This window comes from Condylostylus longicornis, unplaced genomic scaffold (assembly GCF_029603195.1).
Source record: "Condylostylus longicornis isolate FDR11 unplaced genomic scaffold, ASM2960319v2 ptg000110l, whole genome shotgun sequence".
NCBI lineage: Eukaryota > Metazoa > Arthropoda > Insecta > Diptera > Dolichopodidae > Condylostylus > Condylostylus longicornis.
This window is the reverse complement of record NW_026578078.1, coordinates 2499504-2512292: the sequence shown is the minus strand read 5'-3', so window position 1 is coordinate 2512292 and position 12789 is coordinate 2499504. Positions and strand designations below refer to the sequence as shown.

Genomic DNA, 12789 nt, shown 5'->3' with positions numbered 1-12789 from the left:
ACTTTCAATGAAAATTCAAAAAAATTATATTTGAACACATACATATATACGTATATAGGCTTTTACAAGTATATTATGTAGATTAAAAAGCTAAATTCTTTCATTCTATTCATTCTATATTGGGAAAATTTTTTAAAGATTAATGAATTTTTCAAATGATTGTTTAAAAATTAATAAAATTTGGTAAAATGCGGCGAAAAAAATTATAATAAAATTTTCGTTTGAAAATGATTAAAATCAGATTAATGAAAAAAAATTGTTTGGACTTACTATACTTTTATTTTAAACTCACTCTTTTCAAAAAGCAGTCATATTATAAAATTAAAATGAGATTAAAGTCTTGCACTCAAATAACATTAGTTTCCCCAGCATGATTACGTATGATTATAGCTCAATTTTCAAGCAATAATGAAATTTGCAATTAAGCAATTAGAAAAATTCGAATTAGACAAATCGGAGTTTTGTTTATCGTTTATGGATTAACTTTTGAAAAAATTCAAAAGTAAACTAAAATAATGAATGTCAATTGCGTTGACATACTTTGAATTGGAATTCATGACGCTTGCTTCACAAAATTTCGGAATTCATGATTGACGTCAGAATATTCAACATATTGAGAAATGTCTATAATGATATTAGTACATAAGTGGATTTTTTTTATCTCTTTGAGCTTTATAATCCAAAAATATCATATTTTAATCCTATACCGAAATTTATGATTAAACTAAATTCAGCTAATTATATCATCTTAGCTGAATTAGATTAAAAAACCGTGCTAATGAAATATGTAGTTCAAGAACTCCTCCATAATGTTTTAAGATCTAATCTCTTAATTAAATAAAAATAGGAAAATTTTATTTGTAATCCTGTTATCAAATATTTTAAGTTTAGGTATATTAATTTTAAAATGCAATATTACACGTATATATTATTTTTTACAAATATTATTTTTTATATAATTTTTAATATTATTATTTAATAGCTTTTTCATATCATACATGTTTTTTCAATTTTTTTTTTTTTCATTAAAAACAACTTTAACAACAATTTTAATTTTTTACATTACAATTTAATTATTTTTAAGTTAAATATTATTTAATTTGACCAATTTAAGGTACTGTTTCTGAATCTGAATGCATTAGATTTTTTCTTACGGAATTTTTTTTTAATGGTTTTGCTTTTTGTGTGATATATAATTAATTGATCAACTAAATTTTTGGTAAAATTTTACATTTAATATTTTTATGAATTATTTTATACTTTTTTGAATATTTGGTTTTTTTTTTTGTAGCTAAAATTAATAAAAATATATTTATATATTTTTCACTTGATTTTTGCAGCACAGATTTTATTTTTCTTTGAATAATTATTAAAGAAAAATAATTAATTAAATTAACATTAGTTTATGTTTTTGTTTTTTTAGGTTTTAAGTAATTCTTTGGTGTAAGTTCCTTTGAAAATAGGTACAGCATAAATAATTTAAACTAAATATTATTTAATTGCAATTATTTTATTTTATAATATTGAGATTATGTATTTAAATTTACTATATATGATTTTGTTTTTCTTAAAGTTAGAAGTTTATAATTTCACGTTAATTTATTTTTATTTGCTTGTAAAATTCAGACTTAAAATCTAGTCATTTGCTTCAATTTTCTCAGTATAGTTGTACAGTCATATTATTATATGGAAATTCATATATATATATTTATATCTTTTGGAATGTAGTTAGAAGTTCCAATAAGTTTGTTTTTTTTTAAGATTAACTGATATATGAATGTCTTTTGATTATGATTCGACGAAGATGTTTGTTTTTCGAATGATCACATCAAAAACAAGAATGAAAATACTTTAAGTATATTCAATTAATGTGATATTTTTCTGTAAGTTCACTACAATGAAGGTCTCTGAAGAATATTTGAGAAGTTTTTTTTTGGAAAAGTAACGAAAATTATAAGAATATTATCAAATAGAATGTATGGAAATGTTAAGTTTTAGTTGCAACTGTTTAACACACCACCCAATTTTTCTATATTTGTTATTTTTAAGAAATGCAAAAAATTAGTACGAATTTGAAAATAAAAATCAAAGAATTTGAATCTAATCAATTTTTGCAATTGAATTTCATAAACAAAATTTTGTTATACTTACATACATATGGCATGATTTTGAAATTTTATATTTTTTTTTCTGAAGCATGTAGTGTTTTTAATAGTTTAATAATTTACGGATTTTTTAATGCTGATGTTCATCAAGTTGCAGAATTAAATTTTAATCTTAAGAGTAACATATTAAATTTGATTTGGTTCAAAGTTTCACTGTATTTTGATAGTCTAGATTCCAGAGTAATATTTCAATGAAATGTTTGTAGTAATTTTAATAACACAATTTCATTTTATGTAATATGATTACTTGTGTTCACAATCTGTTTTTTCTTTTTAATTTTTTTCAAGTTTGTTCTAATATTTTATAGACGAGAGTAAGTAAAACACACTACAAGTGAATAATTCTTTAACGATTATTGTGAGCGTGTTTGATTTGTTTACTTTTAAGGCTCTATTAATATAGACCTTAGTTTCTAATTTTACTAAATTAGAGAATATTCTATTCGCAAATAAAGTGATATGTTGATTAAATAACTAATGTAATTGATATTTTTTCAAATATTATGATAAATTTTCTTACATTAAGTACTTTTGGCAATGAAAAACAAAACAAACAAAATGTAATACGATATTAATGTATGTATGTATGTTACTATGAAAACATAATTTAAATTTCAGTCTTTTACAATATTAACTGAGAAACTTTTAAAACGAAATATTATTTTTGTTATATTGAATGCTTTACCTTATTCGTCTAAATATCTACTGTTTTTTTTTAAGGTGACTCGCCCTCTGCGTCCTTACTCCATAATGCACTCATTCTGAATGATTAAATTATTTCTTTATAAAAACTTTTTACACATTTCCGAAAAGAAGAATACCTATTTTCTTTTAATTAACTCCAATGAAAAGAGAATGGATTCATGTAATAAAGAAAATATGAAATTAAAGTTGCCCATACTCGAAAATCTCATTGGCTGCAAATGCGGCTTAATTTATCGTCTATTCTAAACATTTTAGTAGAAATCATTTTTTAGTACCTCTAAATTTATAATTTATGCATATTTATATAGTTGAGTGGTTTTAAAAAATGGCTTTTATAATTACGGGTTATGTTAACCATAATGTAACACCAATGTCAATGTTACCTTTTCAGGAACACAATTTTAATTGGTAGATTGATGACATTGATGTAAGTGTTTGCGTTAGCAATAAAAGGATATTTAAATGGAAATTTACTTAAACGCAAGTTAATCTGCGATTAATTTTATTTAGGAATTAAAATTTTACAATTAAACAAATGTAGCTCGCATTTTAAGGGACAAATGCACAGAGTATGTGTTTTATAAGCAACCATGATTTAACTTAAAATGTTTATATTAAAATACAAATATCAAATTTTTTATATAAACATATGTATACAAACAAAGTATGAATTCAAGAGTATTTATGGAATTTTAAACTTTGCATTAAATTGAAAAATTAGAAAATTTATTCATACATATTTTCGCATGGCGAACGAATTTGACATTCATTTGTCATACTGTCTCTTATTACGTCTCTTAAATATTTTGGTATATCAAGTAAGGTTTACAGAGTTAGGCTGTCACCTTTTTAGTTTAAAATCTTTTCTTACTAATTTCATAAATATTGATTTTTAAATGAACAGGTTTGTTATTTTATAATAATTTTCAATATTTTTTTTGTAAATACTTAATTGTTTTTGTAAAAGTGTCAATTGTTTTTCTACCACTTAGCAAAATGTTGTATATAATTTTTTATTTCAATATAAATGTATATTTATAGTTACTGTATACGTTATGTTATATATAAATATATTTAAAAACAAATTGCCTTTTAAAGTAAAATTTGGTAATATTTTTTTAAATTTTATTGCATTTTTGTATTTTGTTTATAGGTTTTTGTCTTTGTAATTGTATTTGCTATTTGGAAGATAAAGTCAGTATTGTATTGTTGTTTCTTTTAATACGATGCTGTATATAATTAATACCGTGTATACATTTTCATCAAAAAAGTAGTAAAAAATCTACATTTTTGTTTTGTATATAAATACTAATTTAAACTTAATAAATTCTCATAATATTATTATTGTTTAAGTTAATTGTTTTGTTAAAAAAGCTGAAAAAAGTTTTGTTTTTGAATTTTAATTTATTATTTAAAAAAAAATAATGAAATAAAATTGTGATATATGAATGTATACATTATTATAAATTTAATGAAGACAAAAGTTGTAAATTCAAATGCTATGTGGTGAAAATTAGTTTACATTCTTATGTAAAGAAATTGTCTCGTTGTTGATATATTGGCAGTGAATCAGTTGGTGATATAATTTGATCCTCTTCTGACATTGTTGATATGTAATTGTTATAACCGGGTACTTTTGATGGTAAATTCGCCATAGCTTTTTCTGAATTTATTCAATTTTATGTAGATATTACATAAAGATAAGTAAGAAAAAATGTTTTTTTTTTTTTAATTTTTTCGAAGTCATTTTTAATACACAAAAAAGTATTAATATAATTTTTAAAATTAATAAAATTTTTTTTTATAAAAAATTATAATAAAAAAAAAATTAAAACCGATGAACTTTTTTTTTATTTATTTATTTCAAAATAAAAGAAAATTTATGAAATTGACTGTTAAGAATATTAATGTATAATTCACAGAAAATATCTTTTTTTTTTGGCATGCATGTCACAAAAACAAAAGTTCGATAAATAAAATAAAAACACAATTTATGTTAAGCATGTCGTTAAATTAAAACACTGAGAACAAAATCACAATGACATGTATAATTTTTAAAGTTTAAAATTACACTTAGATTTTGTAAAACGAGAAATGGAAAACTGTTATTTTTAGTTTTTGAATGATTTTCGAAAACGTATTTAATTTTTTTTTTAAATTATCTCTTAAAAATTTTAGAAATGTTTTTATAAAATGTCCTGAAAAAAATCTAAAATTTTATTATTCTGCGTACGGCAGGTTGTACTATTTAAATATATAAGAGTCATCATTGTTTTTTTCATATTAAAATGTCCCAGGAGACACGTTTCTGCTTATTCTACGAACGGCCCCAAAAAGAATAAATTTTTTTCATAGTTGGTATATTGCTAGTTTCAATGTTTTGCAATAAAGGGCATCTTTGTGTTTTGTTATAGCTTCTAAGCTCCCAAAAGAGGAATTATTTGGTTTGTCTTCAAAGATTTTTGAGAAAAAAATAAGAACTATCTTGACAAATGGATTCTGATTAGTTCTATTAAAAAAAGTTACATATATGTACTCGTATTATTTAAAAAGTAAAAAGTAATATTTTGAAATTTCAGATTATGCATTTGTAGTCTTGGAAAGGTTGCCACAAATATGATAATTTATTAGTTTAAATAAGAAATTTTAAAATATAGTTTACAACTTTATGTAAAAGAAGGAGTTGTAACAGGATAAATGAATAACTTGTTTTATCATATTTTTGTATATTTTTTTACCCTTTTAATTTTAAATATTGATTTGAATTTAGGAAAAATAAATTTCTGTTCAAAACCACTAATTATTGCAAACTTCGCAAAATTAATTTATAACTTTATTAAATATTTGTAACGCTAAAAAATATTAAACAATTAATACGTAATTTGAGTTTGGTGTTTCACCAGTTTGTTGATTTAGTAAACGAGTCTTTTGACTATTAGGAATTGCGAATAGAAAATTAAATGCTGATAAAATACTGATATACAGAAGCTAGCTCGTAGAGTTCAAATTTACAGGATTGATACAGAGTACCTACGTTGTTATTGAAGCAATCAAATTTGCGTTTTAAACTATAAGCATTATTTGGCAACAACTTTATTTTTAAAATATTTTTTAACATTAAAGAAAAATCAAAAAGCAATCTACATCAGCGTTATCTTTTTAACAAATATAAAAAAAAATAATTTCTTGTAATTAATATTTGTATTTGATTTAAAATATATTATTATAATGTTTTAAAATTTTTTAAGAAAATAAATATGCAACGGACATTGGTTGTTATTAAAACAATAACGTTTCATTATTTTGTTAGTACTTCGAGATAACTGCTTTTTTATTCAAATTTGATAGCAAACTTTGTAAAACCGAGTATTTTTTTTCCATTCAATATTTCAGTGAATACGTTTTGTTATTTTTAAAATATTTTTGGTTAAAGGTTTAATAAAAATATGTCATTATACAGATATTATTTGTAAAAATAGATATTTGAAGGTACAAGAAAAATTAAAATTTAAACAATTTTAGAGTGGAACGAGTCTGTAATAGTTATTCTTACTAAAATATTTGGAAACTTTGTAAAACGTTAAAAATATTTAAATAAAGTTATTGTAATTTCAATATATTAGAAATAAAGTAAAATACGAATTTATTTTTTTATTTTTAATATTTTGGTGTGTGTAATTAAAATTAAAAAGTACCTACAGATAAGTATATACATATATATTCTATGCATTTGTTTTATTATACTTTATTTACAAAATTTAAAAATTGACTGAAAATTTATAAAGAATATTTAATAAACTAATTTTTATATGCAGTGACGTAGCAAATAAATCGAGTTCTTTAAGTGCTTTTAACAATTATTATAGGGTTAAAACATTACAATATTGAAAAGAATAACGTTGTGCATGGATTGGTCTCATACAGTTTCGGATATGGAGGTTTCAATTACTAAGTAATGCATTTTTAATTATTATGACATTTTTATATTATATATAATAATTTTTTTATAAAAAAAAAATACAGTATATTTTTTTAAATTATTTTATTTTTTATTTTACGTTTTCTTTAATTCTTTCATATTTTTTTTTAAATCCAATTAAAATGCTTAAAATGTTTTATGTATGAGTACTTACAATTACATTAGAAACAAAAAAAAAAATAAATGTTTTTTATGTACAGATACAAAACAAAATACAAACAAAACACGAAATACATAATAAAAAAACATAAAAATGATATTAATTTGTGTTTCAACTTGTATTTAATATAATTATGTTTTTAATATAAAATAATATTTTTATGAGTATACAATAAAAGTAAAACAAATTAAAGAAATTAAAATCTATTAAAATAAAATGTATGTAGGTATGTATATATACTAATATTTCAATGGATAAAAACGATTGTTTTTAATGTTTCTTAAAAAAAATAATAATTAATAATTAAAAATAAAGATTTGATATTAATATCAATTTTGAAAAAAAAAATTTAATTTCTTATATAACATAATAATTCTAATATTAAAATAATTTTTTTTTAATTTAAATTAAACAAATAAATTAAAAAATTATGAAATTAAAAATTTAATTGCATTATTTTTGTTATTTCAATTTTATTATATCTATACGTATGCGTATAATAAAATATGTTTTATATTAAAATATACAATTTTTTAAAAAATAATTATTATTATAACTCAATTTAATACACTCACTAATATTGTTTAAATTAATTTAGCTAAAAAAAATATTAAAAAATTTAATTATAATTTTCTTTTCCAATTATATTATTATAATAATCTTTTCCAATTATATTATTCTTGAAAAATTAATGTAATGTAGCTTAAGGAGTTAAATGAAAGAAACTGCATGATAAATGCAGTAGGCATTGAAATATAGTGGATGTAATATAGCTTTTCTGTATTTGGTCTAATATTCAATTAAAAATATGGTAAATACAATAATAAATTACATTTATATTAGCTTCCTATAATATAGGATATTCATATTAATGATATACATAAATATGCAAATTGTAATTGTTCTACTTTTTTTAAAATCAAACACCTCCTTTATGTTCATTAAATTTGTTATGAAAATCGTTGAATATTGATTTAATTCATTATCTTAGTAGTGCATCTAATAGTAAGAAAAAAGAATTAATTTTTTAACATAAAAATATGTTTGCAATACTTTTTTATTTCTAAAATAATATTTTCGTATTTCGTGAAGAATTTTGAGTGAAGAGTATAATACGAGTAGCAGTAAATTTGTAACATTGAAAATTGTAATGTCACTTAAATACTCTTTCTTTATCCATTTAAGCAATAAGCCTATGATTAAAAATTTTTAATCTAATTCAATTAATTGTTTGGAATTTGTTCGTTCTTAAAAATTAAAAGAAAAAATTAATGCAATTGAAAAAGATCATATTATAAATTAATTACAAAATTAAAACTAGAATCTTACTTTATTTTAATTAAACAAAAATTAAAAAATAAAATGAAATTATAATTGTTACTCATTATTTAAAATCTTTTTTTTTTCTATTTTATTTTGTACAAACCTTTGGCGCAAATAAATGTTGTATTTTGTGTATATATAAATTAGGCGTTAAAATGCATTTGCTTTTGATTGAATTTTACTAAAAATTTTATTTTTTTTTTAATTTAATTTTTTTTTGTAATATTAAAAAACAAAAAAGTATTTTGTATAATGTCAAATTGTTTGTTTTTTTTGTATTAAATTTTGTAAAATGGTTTTTGAATTTTTTTTTTTAGTTTTATTGAAAAATTTTTTAAACTTTTACTTTTAATTTTAGGCTATAAATATAGGCATCCAGCAAACATTTTGTTAACAAAACCAACAAAAAAAGTACATTTTTTTTTTAAATTTTTTTTACTTTTCTGCTTTTTTAAATCCAAATATACAATAAAAATCAAAAAAGAAAACACAGAAAAAAATACACAATAATTAGAAGAAAAATTTTTTAATATTAAATTTTTATAATAATTTTTTTTTCATTATGTAATAAATAATTTGTATTCCGCTACTGATTCTGATTAGATTGGCTAGGATTTCCTAATTATAAAAAAAAAAATATGAGAAAGAGAGAGAGAGATAGAAAAAGAAAAATATATAACATAAAAAAAATTAAGCGCATAAACCAAAAAACCATTTGCATTAAGAATATTCAAAAAAGTAACATAATACAAAAAACAGAAAAAAAAAAGAAAAACAAGAAACTTTAGTAAAATCAGTATACAATTATTATATTTAATTCTTTGATTTAATACACAAATATAAAATTGCCGACAATTGATTATAGACATTAATTAGTCAAAACACTCTCAAGTATCTCGAATGGTTCAATTCTTTATAATGGATATAAAAGCGATAATTTTCAGTTGACTGAAAAAGAGTAAACTTTGAAAAAATCAGATATACCTTCAGAGGTAAAACAAGGTAAAAAATTATTTTCCAATAATAATTTATTATATTTTTCATTTTTATTATTTCTTTTACTATTCTTTAATGTAAAATGATTAGGAGTTAATCAATATTATCTTCGTGGTATGTACGAGTATGTCTTATTCTATTCCAACCATTTGATAATTCTAGATAAAACATTAAAATGTGTTTAAAGAGTTTCTTTTCTGTTTTTTATTCACAATAAACAGGCAATCCCCAAATCATTTTACTTATATTATTTTTTTAAATTCACTTTTTAAAATTCAGTCTAAGTAATATCATATTGATATTTAAATGATTTTGTTCTGTGTTTCATGAATCATTACTAAATCTTGAGAATTTTAATGATAAAATTTAAATTTAACATAATTTTATGCATATTTTTAAATTTCTTTATAAACCCTTAAAAAATTTTTGATCAAAGATTTAAATATAATTATAAGTGTATGATTAATAATAGGAGTCAGGTTTAATTAGAAAATTTTGAAAATATTAGATTAAAAAATTTCTCATTTATTATTTATATTTTTTTGAAATAAAAAGTAAAAGATAATATGCGTAATCATTTTTAGCAAAAACTTGAACTTTGCAATTAAAATTATTCTAGCAAAAAATTTTACAATTAAAAACAAAATGTAATTACAACAAAATGTTCTAATTTACTAAAATATTTAAAGATTTAAACTTTAATTTTATATTACAAGAAAATTTTCTATATGAACGTAATAAAATTAATTTGCGAAAAATTTACATTGAAATTTAATATTTAGTTGATGTATTTTTTAATTTTTTCGTTCTTTTTTTTGCGTTACAAAGGATTAAAAAGTCAATAAAAGAAAAGTAAAAGATTTAGACCATGTACTTTGCGTAAATAAGTTTTAAAAATGAAATTTTTAAAGATCAGGATAGTTTGAATAGTTTCAAAATATTATGGGGCAGAATTTTTTATATTTTTATACATGGTTAAATTAAATATTAGAGTAGTTCTTGTTTATTTGTAGTAATAGTTTTAAATTAAACAATTACTCATACAATTTAACAATTTAATAAGATATAAAGAAGGTGAATAACATTTTAAGTATTCATAAATACTTATAATTTCTAAGTATTGAAAATTTTTGGAACGAGAAAATAATTTTTAATTTTTGAAAACACATCAACTAAAATTTATCAAATGATTATTAAAAATTTTAAAAAATTTCTAATATAATTAATTTTAATCACAAATAATGTATATGTACATATTATATAAAAAAATATTAACTAATGTATTGAGCTAAAAAATTATTGCTCTGCATAAAAATATTTAAAATGCTTTAATTATGTTATGTAAACGTTTTTGAATTAATTTAGCTTAAATTTATGAAATTTATATTTAAATTTGCTTATTTTAAAGTGCTTTTAATTTTGTTTTTGTTTTTGCAGCTTTTCAAAATTTAATTTATAAAACCTTTTAAGAAAAATTAAAAAAGAGTTATTTCTTTAAAATTTCAAAAGATATCATTTACAAGTTATTATTATTGAAAAAAACAAAATTTGAATTTGAAAAACATGTTCTGCTTTTCAAAAAGAAACAACATTATTAAACAACTAATAAATTAATTTAAGAAAATATATATAAAAACTTTACTCCACTCTCAAAAATATAGAAACAAAGAAAAAAACTATCTCCCCTGAGATAACAGAGAAATCGGTTTTCAATCAATCTTACCTGCAACAATTTTACTCATTTGCATCACTTGTTGTGCTAAAATTTGATTTAATTGCAATAAATGTTCCCTTTGTTTTTTCTCTTCATTGATTTTACTAGGTGGTTGTGGTACAGTGTCCTAAAAAGAGTATATTGTTTTTTAATATATGTATATAAATTTAAGTTACAACTGCTTGTATATTACAATACAAAAAATAATTATATTACAGACATTTTGTTAAATATCTATTAGGAATTTTTTTACGATTATACGATTTTATTATTATTTCTAGTCACAATCATAAAGTGATTTTTAACTTTCAAACAATATAGTGATAATAAAGGTGGGCCATTATATATATTTTAAATTTGTAAATATAGTGATGAAATTAAATTACTTTATGTAAATATTGAAAACATTTAAACTTATCTAAGTTTGAGAAATGGCCAGCTTTTCAGTTTGAATTTTAAAACTTTAAGCAAAATATTATTTTCCATATTTGTATTTAAATTACTTTAATATTTTGTAAAGCATAATTTAATTTCTTCTTAAGTGAATGTTAAAAATAAGTTTATTGCCTAAGAAATTAAAAATTTTTTTTTTATTGTACTTACATTTGATGAGTTGATTGGAGCTTCCGACAACATTTTTTTGATTGCTTCTACTTTCTCTTGTCGTCTTTTCTTCTCTTCCGGAGATAATTCAGGAGCCTAAAAGCATATACATGGTATAGTTTAATCTCGTATTTTAAAATTGATTATAAATTTGTCACTGACTACATAAATATTTCTAAAATGAAATACAAATAGTTTTTAATGCTCTTCGATTTTCTTTATCTACAAAATTCGTTTTTTTATTCTTGCATAAACGTAATTGCTGTAAAGTTAATCAACTAAGTTAATTCTCATACAAACTTACATATTATATTATTATAAAAATGTTAAATAACGAACTTTGTAGGGAAAAGATTTTTGGAATACATAATTTTTTCACAATAATTTTATGCAATAATTTACTTTTTCAGGTATGTAACGCTCAGGTATTAGAATTTTATTTGGAGCACCAAATAATCGGTCGATTGTGTTTTCGGAAATTTTTTCGCCTTGGCCTAGTGCCGACCTAACAACGTCTGGGGCATTGTTTCGTGGTCGTAGTGCTACTTCCATGTCCAAGTCATCCCTGGCTCTCCAATTTGTATTCTAAAATTCATATAAAATGAATTAAATATTTTTTTATATACATACGTATGTACATATGTATGTATGGAAATTTTAAAATTTTAAATACTAAAGCTATTTTGTAAACTTTGCTAATTGTCAAATTAGAATTCATATTTATAATTGATTTTTTTATTAGTAGTATTGTTAAATATGCAAAGCTTATAGAAAAATTGTTATTGTTAAAGTGATTTTGTTGCATTTTTCCAACATACTGTGTAACATTTTTATGTTACACAGTAACTATAAAAGTGTGTTTAAATTATTTTCATATAATCATATTGCCGATTTTCGCGTTTTATTTTTAATATTACGACTACACCTGTAATTTTGCAGTATCATCCTTTTACGCTTAGTACAGTAATAATAACGTTATGTTATTTATTATAAAACACAAAATCTTGGAAACTGTTTTTGATATTGAGTATCACAATATTGTTTTTAAATAGCTGTCTGAAAAAATTTTCTTCTAAACATATGATGTGTATATTGTTTTGAAAAAAATAAATAAATACACTATGATGAAAATTAAGTTTTAGAC

At 20.7% G+C, this 12789-nt stretch overlaps 1 protein-coding gene across 1 annotated transcript in view; it reads right to left on the bottom strand.

The window, feature by feature from the left end:
• Positions 1-1447: 1447 nt before the first annotated feature.
• The window catches only part of LOC129614486 (protein PF3D7_1417600), a 30121-nt gene continuing 18779 nt past the window's right edge, over positions 1448-12789 (bottom strand). Inside the window, exons 12-15 of the mRNA XM_055529090.1 lie at positions 12048-12230; positions 11646-11741; positions 11052-11169; positions 1448-4533 (exon numbers count right to left, since the gene is read on the bottom strand). Of these exons, the coding sequence (XP_055385065.1) occupies positions 4397-4533; positions 11052-11169; positions 11646-11741; positions 12048-12230 (534 nt within the window). The 3' untranslated portion in view covers positions 1448-4396. The remainder of the gene's footprint in view (positions 4534-11051; positions 11170-11645; positions 11742-12047; positions 12231-12789) is intronic.